Here is a 17168-nt window from a genome sequence, read left to right as displayed (position 1 = left end):
AATTTGTGTATAAAATATATTGTGGAGATAGATGATAAAAATCAAAGCAAAATTGTAATTTTTTAATAGTTTTAAGTAAAATGTTTCTAAATATGAAATTAAATGGATTCATTTTATAGGTACATGTATGTAGTCATACATTTTATAAAGAAGTTTTCAAAACTCAAAAATAATTTTATGTTCATCGCAGAATATTTTCATAAATGTGATTGAAAGTGATAATAAACGTATTTCATTGCTTACAGCAAATATCCGTGTGAGCCCCCAGGAGATGCCGGCTTCTCCAAGTACACACCCTGGAACAAGACAGTAGACTGTGACTGCAGCACGGGATGGCAGGTGTGCCCAGATGGGGCAGCAGGCCCTACACCCCCCACTCGCCGTCTACCCACCGCTGATAACCTATATAACATTACAGGGCGGGATGTACCTGACTGGATACTGAAGACACATAATGAGAATAAGAAACGCAGGTAAATTACTTCAGACTATCCATTTCTAGTTCGGAAGTTCTAATGATTTGTTGGAGAGATTGTAAGACAGCATTTAAATGGTAAAATTTATATGATGCATAAATGCTAAAAATATGTTGTGTTGTGTCTATCTAAATGTTGATAGACTGGTTTCTGAACATAAGTTTGAATTTAAGTTTGTATAAAGCTATTAAAGGTTGACTTTTGTATAACTGAACAACCTATTATTCACAGACGGCCAGTTACTACCTGTTGAGTACTAAATGTAGCATATTCTATATTCTGTTTGGAAAGAAAGTTAACAAAATGTATGAAAGATTTGTGGTAGAAAATAATAGTTAATTCCTTTTTCTCCCCAGGTATGGTGGTCTGACATTTGGAGACATTGACAACCTGGCGTTCACAGGGAACCTGACTGAGGTCCAGGCCGCAATAGATCGCCTCCTGACAGCAGCTAACAACGGGTCAACTGTCCAGGTGGCTGACAGACTCTTCTGGTCTAACCTCACACTCATACTGCCCAGTCTGGCTTCCAGTAATGTGGCCAAGGTAAAGATTTTTACTCAAGATAAGTGTCTTCTTTTCTTCTGGGAGTTTTAATGTATATGTGTATCGAAGTTGTATAAGCAATAAGGCAAAATAACCATATTAAAATTATTGTGACATATCTTATGAACATACGCGATGTATCAGGTCCTTTGGAGGTCAATTGAGAAGATGTAAGTGGAAATAAATCCCCTGATCCTCCATCTTAAATGTTCTCTGGCAGTCTATTTTTTATTCATTGGAAATATACAGGCCTTATAAGGTTTGCTATGGAGTGCAAACATTCACTTATAAGTTGGATTAATCCTTTAGCACATAGACAAGTGGCCAGATTACACCTCCCAGTCAATAGCCATCTTACTGATAAGCAGTCCTTATCTGTATAGGTACTTTTCAGGATATTCGAAAATGAGCAAATGAATACAGCAGTATGACCTTAAAATCAATATTACTCCAAATAATTCTTTCCAAATCTTTTTTATGTGAATACATTTTTTTATAGATAATTAAATTATCTAATAAATGGTGTCAATGATGAAACATAAAATTATTTTATTTCTTCTGTGAATGCATTTTCAAGATGGAATTGTAACATTTCTTTGAAATGTCATAATTGCATTAAATCAAAGGGTAATAAAATGCTGGGATCGGATCAATGTTTTGGGGGAATTTTAGCAGACGACATTTCCGAGGGAAAATCAATACACAAAAGGTTAAGCTTCAGCTTTATAAACATCTGGGATATTGGTTACAAAAAGAAAGATGCAAAATTGAAGTATTGAAATGACTCTATTGAAATATGCGGGAGATGCGTATACATCCAGTGGTGTATAGGGTCGGCCAGATGCGTTTACATCTGCTAATGAGCTATGTCGGCCTATCTTGTATACATGCGATAAAGGGTTAAATACATATACTTTCTCATCTGCTTTGCTAGGTTTTCATAGGCTTTGCTAGGTTTGCTGGACTTTACAATCTTGAAGTTATGTAATTTTACAAATTTAACACAAAATTTGCAATAAATTATACATTTTTCCAACTAAATATATAAAACATATAAAAATAAATAAAAATAAATAAAAATACAACTGACTTTGCTAGGCTTTTCAGTGTTTAGTAGGACCTTCTGTTTTTAGGTCTGGTTTAACAACAGAGGCTGGATAGCTTCGACCACGTATATGAACGTTATGAACAACCTGATCCTGCGCTCAAACCTGCCCTCGGGTACAGACCCAGCGGACTACAGCATCGTCGCCATCAGCCACCCAATGAAGATGACCAAGGACCAGCTCAATGATGAAGCTTTGTATGACTTTTGTAAAATATTGAAATTTTTACTGTTATTATTAATTTTTATTTACCGAAAAGAAATGGTTTATGATATCATCAGAATAAAAAAAAAATAGAATTTGAAATAACAGAATGCACAAAAAGCTAAAACAAATGAAAAATTTAATATTCGAAATATGCAAAAGGATTGATATATTTGCAATTACTTGTGCTGATACTGGAAGTATTTATAAAATATCAATATGTGCTTGTCTTATATCCAATGTGCATTAATTTGTTAGAGGGTTTTTCAATTGAACAATTACTTTATTATTTTTTGCAATCTTCGTGAAAAAGTTGACTATGAAATCAAATTTCAGACACTAATAGTTTGATTTTCTATTATTTGTAGGTACAGCAGCTTCAAGGATGTTGTTATCTCGATCTGTGTGATATTTGCTATGTCGTTCATCCCAGCAAGTTTCACCATGTACCTAATTGAGGAGCGAGTCTCCAACTCGAAGCACCTACAGTTTGTCAGCGGGATCAACCCAGTCATGTACTGGGTGTCCAACTTCTGCTGGGATATGGTTAGTTTCTTCAGTTGTTAAGTTACTCTGTTATTTTGGTAATCACATGTCTTGTATAGTCTCATAATATCTAACTTGTTCCATGTTATAGTCAGTGTAATAGTTACTTTGCCTATAAATAAAGCCAAACAACATTAAAATAGGCATTTATACTATAAAATATAGCCAGTAGGGTTATGGCTCGAGCCCGAGACCCACGGATCAACCAAGAGGTGGTCATACGTGAAAGTCTGTCCAAGTCTTCCTGTGGACTGCCTCAGCTAGCTAGCGGCATCCACCTGGCAAGCTCCAGTTCTTCTGACGACTAATGGCCAACCTGTTGTTTTTATTAAATAAAATTCATCCTGAAATTTGATAGTTTTAAAAGCCAGTGAAAGAACCCTGATATGTTTTATTTTTGATCAAAAATTGTTTTCCTCTTCAGTTGAACTACCTGATCCCATCTATTCTGTGCATATTCATCTTCCTGGCATTCAACAGACAGGCATACGTGTCCTCTGTCAATGGACCCTGTCTCGTGTCCCTGCTCTTCCTGTATGGGTGAGTAGCAATTTTCTTGTATTTCAATGAAGGCTTCCTTAAATGCAGGATGTCTTTTGGAATGTAATTCAAGAAATAATAATTGAGTCGAAAATGATGATAAATAATTGCATGAAGATGCTAAAGCACATAAAAGAATAATGAAGTTAATAACATCTCTCCAATCTCTTCAATTTTGTGTCATCTGCAAAGCACGGCTGACACATGAGAAAAGATCATCTAAAAATGTTGTTATTGGCATCAAACATTCATAACCAATGATAATTTTTTGAGCAACTTGATAAAGAGACTTCAATCTCGGTACGAAACACACAAGACATGATCAGTGAATGATCCATAATGATTTTTGGGTCTGTAATTCAAAGGTAAAAAATGTGCATGCTTTTGTTTCCAACCAATAACTTTTGAACAACTTGGTGTAGGGTCTTCAAATATTTTAAACACATTGGTTATTGAATTCTACTGAAGGGTCAATTGGTCAACGATCATGGTTACCTTTACTAGAAAAGTTATGGGCTCTCCCAACATGTGACTCATCTGATTTGCTGAATTATAGTTAATTTAAAAAGTTTATTTTTGCTTTAAATTAAGCTAGTGTTTTTATGTAGCATATATTTGCAAGCCATAGTAGCAGATATCAGCTAGTTTTAAAATCTGATGATTTTATGGTAATTTTATTCCCTACGATGAACCTTTTTAATAAAAGCTTTTGTCCTATTCAGCTGGGCCATGATCCCTATGATGTACCCGTTCTCCCGGTTATTCAGTGTGCCAAGCACTGCCTTGGTTGTTCTGAAGTCTATCAACATTTTCCTTGGAACAGTCTCAACCATGTCAACATTCATCCTTGAATTTCTGGAAGAAGATGATGAGGTATGTTCATAATTTAAGTGACTTGAGCTTTAGTTTTATAAATGAATTGCCACCATGTAAGATGTCCTTAAAACTGTTCATAGCCTTATTTTAAATGAAGGATAATTTTAATATGCAAAATATGACAATCTATTGTCTTTTTATTAAAAAATGATCTCCCATCACACAAATGTTGCCTAAGTAAGCCTAAATTTTCATTTTCAGGGGCTGAAGGACATCAACAAGGTACTGAAGCAGGTATTCCTACTGATGCCCCAGTACTGTCTAGGGCGAGGCCTGTTTGACATGGCCAAGAACCAGCTGTTTGCTGACGTGTATGCCGAGTTTGGGATCAACAAGCTGCCCAACCCATTCAAATGGGACATCGTGGGCAGAAACCTGTTCTGTATGTTCATGCTGGGCATTCTCTTCTTCATTATCAACCTGCTGATTGAGTACAGGTTCTTCATACCTTCCAGGTAAGTTTGTCGAATCACATGACATAGCAGAACAGAGTAGACCAATTACTTTCTTATTAATACACTGCATGTTAAATGCACACAGATATGTTTGTGACATGGTATAATAGAGTAGAACAGAGCAATACACAGTCAAATTTAACTTGTTATTTTATACTGAAGTGTATGCTAAGTACTCAAAGATATGTTGGAGAGATCATTTGACAGAACAGGGCAATCAAATTACTGTATGCTAAATGTACAAGTACTCTGCATACTTTTAATATTATTATGATTGATAATAATAATAATACATTTTTCTCACTTGAAAAAGTAAATTAACATCACTTACTACTCATATCTATGTTTAAGCCATATTCTTGATATGAAACTCAAGTGTAATCTCATTGTTGTCATTTTTGTTGGCTTTAAATGTTTATCAAAATGAAATAGTCCTGCATCATGTGTATGCTCTTGTGTATTTTGTATATGAGCTATAACAATAGAAAACACCTCTCAAGTAAATAATTACCTTTCTAGTCTTACATCTAACAACACCTTGTTTTCTGCCCTCAAGAATGTCAAAGACATCAAGGACAGACCTGGATGAGGAGGATGAGGATGTTGCAAGGGAGAGGAGGCGTGTCACCTCCGGTGCAGCCAAGGATGATGTACTCAGGCTGGAAAATCTTACAAAGGTAATATCTCTGTTGTTACTTCCGCTTCTCTTTCAAACTGCCGGTGTATGTTGGTCATTATTTTTTGTTCTTAGCTGTGAAGTTCACATGGAGCTATTTTGAAAGTTTGTTTGTGGATTGTTATGACTTTGGTTACATTTAAAAACCAAAAACTAATAAACTATTTTTAGATTTTTGTAAATTAAGAATCTGTTGAGGTGAGGGAGTTTATATTTTTTTTATTAACATGGATTTGACTTTTTCATCTACAGATTTTCCATGTATATAACACCAATATTTTCCCTTCCAGATACATGATTATACTGTATTCTCCCCTGCAGGTTTTCCCGAAAAGGAGCGGCAAGAAGAAGCTGACCGCTGTTGACAAGCTGTGTGTGGGTGTGCCCAAGGGTCAGTGTTTTGGCCTTCTGGGGGTCAACGGGGCAGGCAAGACCACCACATTCAAAATGCTTACAGGAGATGAGAGGCTCACCAAGGGAAATGCCTATGTTAATAACTACAAGTAATTATAATAAATTTTTATCCTTTTGTATTCAGCTTTAATATATATAATTATATGTTACAATGTATTATGCAAAGTATCATTTCTTTGCGGCCAAGAGTTTTAAGTGTTGATTATTTGTCAGACTTTAGTTTTGAATGAATAGAATCAGTACCGGTAAGTTTAATTAAAGATAAACAAATGGCATGATTTGTCATTCTTTTTGCTCACTAGTTTACACTACATTTGCATTCAAGTTACCAAACTTTTCTAATTTCCAGCATTCTGAACAACATGGTAGACGTGCGGAGGAATATCGGCTATTGTCCCCAGTTTGATGCCCTGGACCCCCTCCTGACGGGGGTGGAGCATTTACGCTTCTATGCTAGGCTACGCGGCATATCAGAGGCTGATGTGAAACATGTGAGACTTATATACATGTTAGGTTTTCTGAGCAACTAAGAGAGATTTTCTTATAGTGGTTTAGAAATTAAAATAATCTATAAGATTTCAAAATTGCCTATTTATGTGTTTAAACTGGATGCCTGTTATATTTGTTTTCATGTGAAATTATTCTTAGATAAAAACAATGACTACATGTAATTTAAAAGCATGTTCTAAATTTAGAAAAAAAGGTCACTATGGTTCCAGGTTTATGGTTTCCATCTGTTATTCAAGGCTAAAGCCAGAAAAGGTCACCATCTATAATTCCAGCATTATGGTTTACATCTATTATTCAGGCTTAAGGTCACCTGTCTATAATTGCAGGCTTAAGGTCACCTTCGACAATCCCTGGCTTAAGGTTGCCATTTATAATTTCAGGCTTTAGGTCACTGTCTATTTTCAAGGCTTAAGGTCACTTGTCTATAATTGTAGGCTTAAGGTCACCTTCGACAATCCCTGGCTTAAGGTTGCCATTTATAATTTCAGGCTTTAGGTCACTGTCTATTTTCAAGGCTTAAGGTCACTTGTCTATAATTGCAGGCTTAAGGTCACCTTCGACAATCCCTGGCTTAAGGTTGCCATTTATAATTTCAGGCTTTAGGTCACTGTCTATTTTCAAGGCTTAAGGTCACTTGTCTGTAATTGCAGGCTTAAGGTCACCTTCGACAATCCCTGGCTTAAGGTTGCCATTTATAATTTCAGGCTTTAGGTCACTGTCTATTTTGAAGGCTTAAGGTCACTTGTCTATAATTGTAGGCTTAAGGTCACCTTCGACAATCCCTGGCTTAAGGTTGCCATTTTTAATTTCAGGCTTTAGGTCACTGTCTATTTTCAAGGCTTAAGGTCACTTGTCTATAATTGCAGGCTTAAGGTCACCTTCGACAATCCCTGGCTTAAGGTTGCCATTTATAATTTCAGGCTTTAGGTCACTGTCTATTTTCAAGGCTTAAGGTCACTTGTCTATAATTGCAGGCTTAAGGTCACCTTCGACAATCCCTGGCTTAAGGTTGCCATTTATAATTTCAGGCTTTAGGTCACTGTCTATTTTCAAGGCTTAAGGTCACCATCGACAATCCCTGGCTTAAGGTTGCCTTGTATAATTTCATGGTTAAGGTCACTGTCTATTTTCAAGGCTTTAGGTCACTGTCTATTTTCAAGGCTTAAGGTCACTGGTTAAGGTTATTTTCCATTATTCCAATCTTAAGGTCACCATCTATAATTCCAGGTTTAAGGTCACCATCTTAAATTTCAGGTTGCAGATTGGGCGATCCGGCGGCTCGGACTGCTGCCTCACGCTGACAAGATCTCCACAAACTACTCTGGCGGCAACAAACGTAAACTCTCCACTGCCATCTCTCTCATTGGGAATCCCTCTGTCATCTTCCTGGTATGTGGTGCTGGTTATTCTGTTTCTATACAAATGTAATTATATAGGTATCTTTTGACCCATGCAGATTCCTTGCAGATTCCCTGAAAGTAAACCATGCGGAACCGATGATTAAAACAGAAGTATTCCAAATAATATCAATAAATCAAAACAGTTATGCACAGTCCGGTCAGATAATTATCGGTCTATCATTATTTTTTATGCTTTGCAGTTATAAAGAATAAGATTCAGTATATTCTTTCATTTATAGATTTCTACTGCTTAGTGAATAAAGAAAGAAGCATTACCAAACAATGCAACATTGTTTTCAATCAGAAAGTTACATGCTTTTTGACGACTGCCGTCTTCTTCTAATACTTGTAAATTTCCCCCTCCCTCTATCAGGATGAGCCTACCACAGGTATGGACCCTGGTGCCCGTAGGTTCCTGTGGGATTGTATCTCCAACATTGTCAAGGACGGCAGATCTGTTATACTCACTTCGCACAGGTATTGTTACCTACTATTTTGTTAAATCTCTAAAAAAAGTTTGCTGTTTTTTGTATTTAAATGCTTAATGTCTATTCTATTGTGAAAAATGTCATATCAAATAGATATTAACTGAAATAGTAACATTTACAGTATGGAGGAGTGTGAGGCATTGTGTGGTCGTCTGGCCATCATGGTGAACGGCAGGTTCCGCTGTCTGGGAAGCATACAGCACCTTAAAAACAGGTAGGCTTAGGAATTAAGCTTCAGGAGAAAAAATATCTATGGATTTTAGCATATGACATATAAACAATAGTATTCAATGAGCTAGATGTAAGTTTTTAGCAAGGAAAAAAGCAGAGGTATTGTCATCATTGGTATCATTTGTCATCAGCATGCAACAACAATGTTGCTATAAGTAAAACATGTAAAAGATATTCAAATGTTAATGAAACGTGGTATATATTGTGAATAACTCTAGCTTAAATAAATGTTGAGTTATGCCTTTTTTTGACTGAAAAACAACAAATGAGTGTTATTGTTAGTTCTGGGTTGCTCTTGTTTAAAATAAAATATTGACACAATTAAGTATTATTTATTTGAAATTTACAATTAACAACATGTACTGTGTTTAGAGCTCAATGTTTTCATATACTTGAAGAGCTTCTTGTCATATGTCTTCATTATTACAACTGATTAACCTACATTTTACAATTGCATGTATATCATTAGCAACCTGTATATTTCCTGTCCAGGTTTGGTGATGGATACACAGTCATCATCCGCGTCTCTGGTGAATACCCGGACATGGAGCCCGTCTTGGCTTGGTTCAGTGAATATTTCCCAGGAGCAGTTCTTAAGGAACAGCAAAGCAACATGCTGCAGTACCAGCTGGGATCCGACATTAAGCTGTCAAAGTTGTTTGGTCAGATTGAGGCTGTCAGGGAGCAGTTATTAATTGAGGACTACTCTGTATCGCAAACAACTCTAGATCAGGTAATTGGAGAGAAGCAGACATGTAACATATTGTTATGCTCTCTGTCAAACTCTCATTGCATGGATCCCACAGTAAGCACATTTTCTCAAATGATGCTAAATTCGCAATTATATGAAATGTGTATTACATGTATATAAAAAAATCAGTAAATAAAATGATATGTTCATGTATAATCATGTGTTGTTTTATTCCATTTTCTTCAGTTTGTAGTCAAGTTACCTTTATGTGATAATTTTCATGTAACTTAAGATTGTTTTAGCTACATAACGAGTGTCTGTTGTGTTCCAGGTGTTTATCAACTTTGCCAAGCTGCAGACAGACCTGGCAGATGATGAGTTAGATGAGCTCCCAGCAGACCTGAAAAATCTGGGTACACTTGCTAAATGAGTATCTAATGAAACTGTTTAATAATTTCAGTCAGCCATGTTGATTTTACAAATGTATTTCTCAAAATTACTTAAATCTACATCTAAGAATACAGTTATGCAGCAACTATGATGGAATTTTTGATGATGATCACCCTTATTTATAATGCGTATGAAACACTTGATTCTGTGGTGTTTGTTTGTTACTAGCTCTAAAATGTGCTGTCAATATGGTGTTACAAACTCATGTATACAAAAAATCTTTTAGGGTTAAGAATGTAAAGTATTCCATGTGAACAATGTTTTTCAGGTAAAGTGAATGTGTTACCGAGTGAGGCAGAAGGACTGAGCCTTGCTGGCAGCACTGCTGGCCTAATTCGCAATGAATATCGCAACAGCAACAACAGTTTCCAACCCCGCAGGCCCGAGACTGACGAGGACAGTTTACACTTTGTGGACGTGGCACGAACTAGGAGGCCTAACTCGTCCCGTCCTGTGATGGCTGAGAGTAGCACCATGGACGCACCAATTATCAGTTTGCCTTATCAGGTTAGTGTACAAATACAGAGACACAGAGATGCAGTATTAATATTACCAGCATGGCATTCTATTTATCTATTTTCTTTTTTGTGATATGTAAATAGTATAGAAATTACTTCTGCTCTTTTTCATTGTCCCCTATATTTGTGTTGCGACAGCTATTTTTGCATTCAAGATTACTCAGAATTTCTTAAATAAGTTATAAGCTTTCTGAGCTGAATTTACATGCATGATTTTCCTGGTATTAAGTTATCTATTAAAATTTCATGCTTTTTTGTAATCTTTAAAATCATAAAATGTGTGATTATAAACATTATCATGCTTAAAGTATCTAATCAGCAGATAATGTATATCTATTTTGGCTCCATTAACCTTAATGTTAAGTTTTGATGCTTGGTGACCACATACAATTTTAGAAGCATTTGAAAGGTATTTGCTTAAAAATTACTCATATGTAAAATTAATGTCTGAAAGATAACCACACTTATTATGATATTACAGTTTCTAGATTGTTTTTTTTATTCTAATTAAAATCTGATGAAAATGACATATTTTTCCATCTTTGAAAGCCAAAAAAGACTTCTTTGCTGTACTATTTTAAATGATTCCATGATATGGGGTCATCAAGTGTCAAAAATTCACATATTTGTGGGACAGATACTAAAACATTCATAAAATTATACACAGGAAGGCTTACCAACAGTACTGTAGTACTCTAGAATAGGTAATTGTGTTGTCCAATCCCAGCTGTCCCTGAAATATGTCAAATCCCACTAGTACGTAGCTTCCATTCCTCGCTTTCAACCTTTCAACCATAAGCAGCTTCCATTCTTGGCTGTTAACCTTGCAACTAAATGGCAGCTTCTATTCCTGGCTGTTAACCTTTCAACCAAAAGCAGCTTCCATTCCTGGCTGTTAACCTTGCAACCAAATGGCAGATTCCATTGCTGGCTGTTAACCTTGCAACCAAAAGGCAGCTTCTATTCCTAGCTGTTAACCTTGGAACCAAATGGAAGCTTCCATTCCTGGCTGTTAACCTTGCAACCAAATGGAAGCTTCCATTCCTGGCTGTTAACCTTGCAACCAAAAGGCAGCTTCTATTCCTAGCTGTTAACCTTGGAACCAAATGGAAGCTTCCATTCCTGGCTGTTAACCTTGCAACCAAATGGAAGCTTCCATTCCTGGCTGTTAACCTTGCAACCAAATGGAAGCTTGCAATCCTGGCTGTTAACCTTGCAACCAAATGGAAGCTTCCATTCCTGGCTGTTAACCTTGCAACCAAATGGAAGCTTCCATTCCTGGCTGTTAACCTTGCAACCAAATGGAAGCTTGCAATCCTGGCTGTTAACCTTGCAACCAAATAGCAGCTTCAATTCCTGGCTGTTTACTTTGTAAACAAACAGCAGCAAAGCATATCACTCCCAAGCCTTTTACATGTGTGTAGATAAAAGAACAAATTGATGTAAATGTTTTTCATTGAACTCTTTATAACTGTTAAACATTTTCCAATCTAATATGTGTCATTACAATGAAGGTCAATATACAAGCTATATTCTCGTATCATAAAGCAATTTACCATTATGTATGTAGAAAGTAATTATAATCCATATCACATTTTGCAATTAGTTTTCTACTCAATCAATCAGATCTTCACTAATAATGATTCATACATCTCATGAAATTAATTGCACCTGACATATAAACACTGCCAAACACATTATGAATTGAACTATACTGTAATAAGGTCTTGCTTACCTTCCCAGGTAAATAATGAAAGCAGAGATTATGAGGACTACACTGATGATGATGTCAGTATTGCATCGACACAGAGAAGTGGCCGTCCCATTGCAAAATTTCCTGATCCAGAAGTTTGAACTGTGTAGACTAGAGATGACTGAAATCCTGAGATTTATTGAGCAGAGACCAGGCTTTGCTGATATGTGATTAGTTTACATTTTTCTACGTTCTTGTGCCACAATTCCTGTGCCACAGTTCCTGTATTTGTATTTTGTAAGTTTCCATGTTGGATTGGCTTATAGAGTTGTTATGTTAATAACATTATTATAAATTAAAAATCATGAACAGACATTCCATGATTTATTCAGTGTTTACATACATTTGTTTATTCTAGTAAGCTGTATCAAGTGATGCATATCCATGTTAATGATAATGCATATGCTTTGTTAATAACGAAAATGAGTTGGTAAATGAATATTAATTTCATTCCAAAGAGACTAATTTCTGTGTCCTCTAGGTATTGGTTGGGAGTGCTTATCATGATCATTATTATGTTTATATCTTTACTCAAAGTTGTTGACTGAAGCAATTTCAGACAAGTGAAGTGATAGTTAAAGGATGTATATGTACTGTGCTCATTATTTTTGAATCTCTTTACACATCCATTATATTGAGTCTTTCATTTTCAATTGTGCAAGATTTGTGTTTGTAACTAACATGATTAAATATTGTTTTGTTTAGTCTGTTATGTGATTAAAATCAACATTTATTACAACTTACTAATGTGCCAATGCTCCTAGTTCCAATTTCCATGTCCAGCAACTCCAAGTTTGAAAGTTATTGATAATGAACAATCAATATTATATCCAATGCACCCATAATATTGTTGGCATTTACCATCAAGTTTCATTTTTAGAAAGCAGATATGAATAAAACTATTTCTTTTTTATAATGGCTTGAGATTTGAATTTATTTACAAATACTTTTATTTGAAAAGGCATGTAGACACTCATCTCGGGAAATAACCTTTCTTCCAGTATTTTTTTTTCAAGTACCATTTTATGAATAATATTTTTTATCTGTAGGGACTTTTTTCGCTCAGGTTCCAAATTAAATATACAACATGTACCTCTTTAAATATATAGCTTACACTATGCAAGAGAAGTCATAGTACTTGAATATGCTAACAAGATATTTTGTAAAAAATAGTGTTGTGAGAGTCAGCATTTGATTTTGACTTCTTTTTTCTCAGACAGTCGAGGTCTGGGCCGGTGTTAATAAAACATCATAAGACATTTCCTAACTTATGTGATTTTCTGAAGTTAAGTATCACATTTATGATATGATAAGCCCGCTTCATAGTAAAATGCTTTATTTTCATTGATTTGGTTTAAAATGATACAAATACTCTTGTACTTTCCTTTGAATTTGACTATTGAATTTGACTTAAGTTATGAAACGACTTAATATGTTTTATGAATTCTGGCCATTATTTACATTGTGCTACTTAGGTATGAAATTGAAATTTTATTATTATAAGGTCTATAAGGTCATTTTTTTTAGGTAGGCTCATGGTTTAGTTTGGAAGGATTAACTATATAAGGAAACAAAAACCATCTAGTAAAATATCAAAAAGGATTTTAGACACCTTAGGATGTCAGTTAAATCTTAATTCTTTTTTAGGTAGATTCATGGTTTATTTTTGGAAAGCTTAACTATATTAGGAAACAAAAATTGTCTACTGAAATATCAAAAAGGATTTTAGACGCCTCAGGATGTCAATTAAATCAGATGTTCACATTTATTTATTTGATATGTTCTACACATTTTTGGCATATTAAGAGGATAGTTTTATTGCTATTAAGAGATTAAATCATGCTAGATTTATTTTGGCCTAATTAGATGTGATTTTTTGTAATCTTAATCAAAAAAATAACCCCAAGTTCTTTTTAATCCCTTAATGGTAGACGACATTATGTCTGCATATACCTGGATATTGGAGAACTGTTTGAAATATTGGGTCCAACAAAACAGTTTAAAAGTAATTTGTTTATGCTTGAATTAACAATAATCATAATTGTATTGGCATCAAGCTGATGTTTGTTACATAAGTTTGTGTAATGTTCTTCTTTTGTTACTGAAAATTAAAATATCAAAATAGTATGCATACATACAAATGTATTTCTGTACTTTGCATGAACTAAACAATTGTTAATAATTTTTTCACTGTTCAAAGACATCGTAATCAAGATTTTTAGACAGTAATAATTATAATGATGTTTGTAATAATCAGGACTATTTACATTTGCACTTGATTTTCAGTATGATAAAATTTGCGTTCATTTTGCATGAACCCATGGACCATTTATGACTTCAGTAGGCGGAGTTTTGCAAGAAAGACCTGGGTCATGCATATGTAAAACATTAATTGAAAAAGCTCGATAATCGCGAAGATTATAACAACCAAAATCATTAAAACACACAAAAAAACATAATGGAAAGGGGAAAATGTAAATATATGGATTGTTTCTAATTATTGCTCCCTCATGGTTTTGCAAAAATACAGCTGAGCATTCATTCTGGATGACAAATGAAAAATAACATTCAATCCAAGCTGCAAGCTAAGTTGTTTGATGTACAAATGCACTTGACATTTCATTAAACCATTGGCGATAATGATGCCTAGCAGCCCAATTTAATCATGCTTTCATTTGAAACGGAATTGCTTAATCATTAAGATTGAAGAAAACATTAGGGATAAATTACTGCAGTTTGTATTTTTTATTTCAACAAAATGATGAGAAAGAGCCTAATTTGCAATATTTCAAGGCCAAAAAGCGTTGCTTGGGATATTTCTTTCAGTATATGTTTTACATATTTTTCCCCCACACATAACACCATTGATACCAAAGTCCAAAACTCACGATCTTCTACATCAGATACCTTCAATGAAGCGTTTTGGAGCAAACAGTGCATTATGATGTTTTGATTTATAAGTTTAACTGTTATGTATGTTATATTTGTTTCTTTTCACCTTTGAAGAAATTCGAAACATATAATAATTAAAAATATCATAATAACCCTCAGAAAATCTTCAATAGCTTTTGGAACGAAGAAAAAATATCAATAACTTTTACAGGATGAATGATATTAACATATGCCTTTAATCCGATCAAGTAAAGACAAGTGTATATTGTTGTGCATGGAATCAGTATTGAACTAGCAAGGGCATAAATTAAAATCTTCAATTGAATAAATCATTCTGTTACAAAGTTGTCTGCCAAGAATGTAGATGAATAATTGCTTAAGTTATTTGAAGACATGATCATATCATATTTCTCGTTTTTCTATGACATATCCTTGTTTTGTTAATTGTATGGTAACACCTGTCTGTGATGTCATATACCTTTCCTGTTTTGTATTTATTTCTAATTAATTTTGTGTTTGCTTGATGCTTATACACTTTCTTTTATGACAGAAACAATTTTTTTTTGCATTTTCAAATGTCCTTTGTTGAATAAATGTTTTTCTTATATTAAAACAGATTATATGTATATCTTCGTTTTGTTAAATCTACTTTTTTGAAAATAAAGGATTACTTGTCAAATTGGTTTGTCATATTCAAAACGTTTGTTGATAACTCCTACAACATTTCATTGATTACCTCTAGAAATCATACTCCATTTAAGGAAACGTGGTTTTTAGCCTGAACAACAGCCAAAGTCACTAAATGTCTGATATGTGTATGGAGTTTGAAGTCAATACCTTAAGAAGATATGGACTGTGTTGAGGAGAAAGTGCTAAGAAACATTCTTTTTTGCGAATGGTATTTTTAGAGTTATTGCCCTTTGGTCATTTTATGCATGTTTTTTTTTACATCTCTCCACAAAACAAGTATTAAATGTTTTTTAGGTATTGCCTTAAAACTGAACAAGGGAACATTAATTTGTAACTTATCACGGATATAGGGAATTCAAAGAGCTCACACTACTGGTGTAGTGGTTGTATTAATCACATTCAGTGACAGCTCTAGATTTTACAGTATTCACTATTGTAATGTCAATTGGAATTACAGACCACTTGACTGCTAAAATATTTAGCCAACAACATTGAAGCCTCAAAGGAACATATGGAATAAACCACAAACCATAATCCGTTAACTACTTTATGTTAATCGTTTGATGATTAAATCCCTAATACCTCTTATGAAACGGATCACTGTCATACAACATATTATGAATTTATGATTTGGCTTAGCCGCAAGTTCGGTCATTTCGTATAATAACAGTCTTGATGTGCTTTCATTGCGGCCCAATGGCTTTGTCGGGGCAGTCCAATTATACATGTCCCTGGGAAATACTACTTCAAAGGTCAAAGTGTATACATGTATGTCTCTTTAAAAAAACTGATAACCTCTATTGGAAAATAGTTATAAGTGACGTCAATTATATGCAGAATTGCGAGGAAAAAATGTGAGAAAAATTACTGCTCCTCTGCTGTACAACTTATTTAATACCATGCTATACGTAAAAGCCTGTCGTTTATTAGGAGTGAGCTTGGCCATTTGACGGCTATTGCTAACATAAAACATCCAATATAGCGTCCAAGATGTTCACCATAAAATTTCCATTGAGTCAAAATATTATGTTCGAATATGACCATTTCCATTAATGAGATAAGAGTGATTATTCACATGTATATAACTTCTCCGACAGTAAACTTTTAATTGACATGTTACAATAACCACTTCAAGGCCAAGGCCATTTAAAAGTCAAAGTGTGATTTTTTAAGGTTTTCACTGTGCACCTTTTTATTTATTTTGTATATCCTTATATTATTTATGTTTAGTTTACTGCAAAAATGGTTACAGAATTGAAAGTTGTACGCTACTCCATTTGAAACAGCATTATAGGGTCAAGTGTTTCGATGTGTCTAAATCGCCAGCGTGTCCCTACATTACAGGTGGTCGCAATAGTGTTATTGCTGTAAGAGTTTTTCGACAAATGTGCAAGGAATATCTGAATGCATGGTACGTATCTATTTCATATGGTGCCATTTTACTGCCATAAGATAACCAGTTAACGTTTCACGTTTGCGAATTGTTTCTAGTTTACCATTTATTATGTGATTTACTAATTGGAATTCACAAACTGTAACTCGATAACCTGTTAGTGTTGTACAGCATGAAAAGGTAACACGTGGCAGTTATGGGCACTTTCAAGTCTGATTTTAAGTTTATGATATTTATCTTACCGAAAGGGTTTCGCGAATATAGCTAGATAGCTTGATAACTGACATCTTCCACGTCAAGGTCAATGTCACTT

The 17168-nt window shown here is 34.5% G+C and overlaps 1 protein-coding gene across 4 annotated transcripts in view; it reads left to right on the top strand.

Moving 5' to 3' along the window:
• The window catches only part of LOC128214141 (phospholipid-transporting ATPase ABCA1-like), a 57296-nt gene extending 41898 nt beyond the window's left edge, over positions 1-15398 (top strand). For all 4 annotated transcript variants that reach the window (XM_052920425.1, XM_052920428.1, XM_052920426.1 and 1 more), the window contains exons 32-48: positions 246-473; positions 833-1022; positions 2156-2325; positions 2701-2878; positions 3303-3418; positions 4141-4291; positions 4496-4749; positions 5306-5426; positions 5747-5928; positions 6189-6330; positions 7604-7738; positions 8123-8226; positions 8359-8451; positions 8961-9201; positions 9491-9572; positions 9878-10116; positions 11871-15398. In XM_052920425.1, coding sequence (XP_052776385.1) covers positions 246-473; positions 833-1022; positions 2156-2325; positions 2701-2878; positions 3303-3418; positions 4141-4291; positions 4496-4749; positions 5306-5426; positions 5747-5928; positions 6189-6330; positions 7604-7738; positions 8123-8226; positions 8359-8451; positions 8961-9201; positions 9491-9572; positions 9878-10116; positions 11871-11981 — 2737 coding nt within the window. In that variant the 3' untranslated portion in view covers positions 11982-15398. The remainder of the gene's footprint in view (positions 1-245; positions 474-832; positions 1023-2155; positions 2326-2700; positions 2879-3302; positions 3419-4140; positions 4292-4495; positions 4750-5305; positions 5427-5746; positions 5929-6188; positions 6331-7603; positions 7739-8122; positions 8227-8358; positions 8452-8960; positions 9202-9490; positions 9573-9877; positions 10117-11870) is intronic.
• The last annotated feature ends 1770 nt before the right edge of the window (positions 15399-17168 follow it).

Source organism: Mya arenaria, chromosome 13 (genome assembly GCF_026914265.1).
Source record: "Mya arenaria isolate MELC-2E11 chromosome 13, ASM2691426v1".
NCBI lineage: Eukaryota > Metazoa > Mollusca > Bivalvia > Myida > Myidae > Mya > Mya arenaria.
The sequence above is the reverse complement of the archived record's forward strand: the minus strand, read 5'-3'. Positions and strand labels throughout refer to the sequence as shown.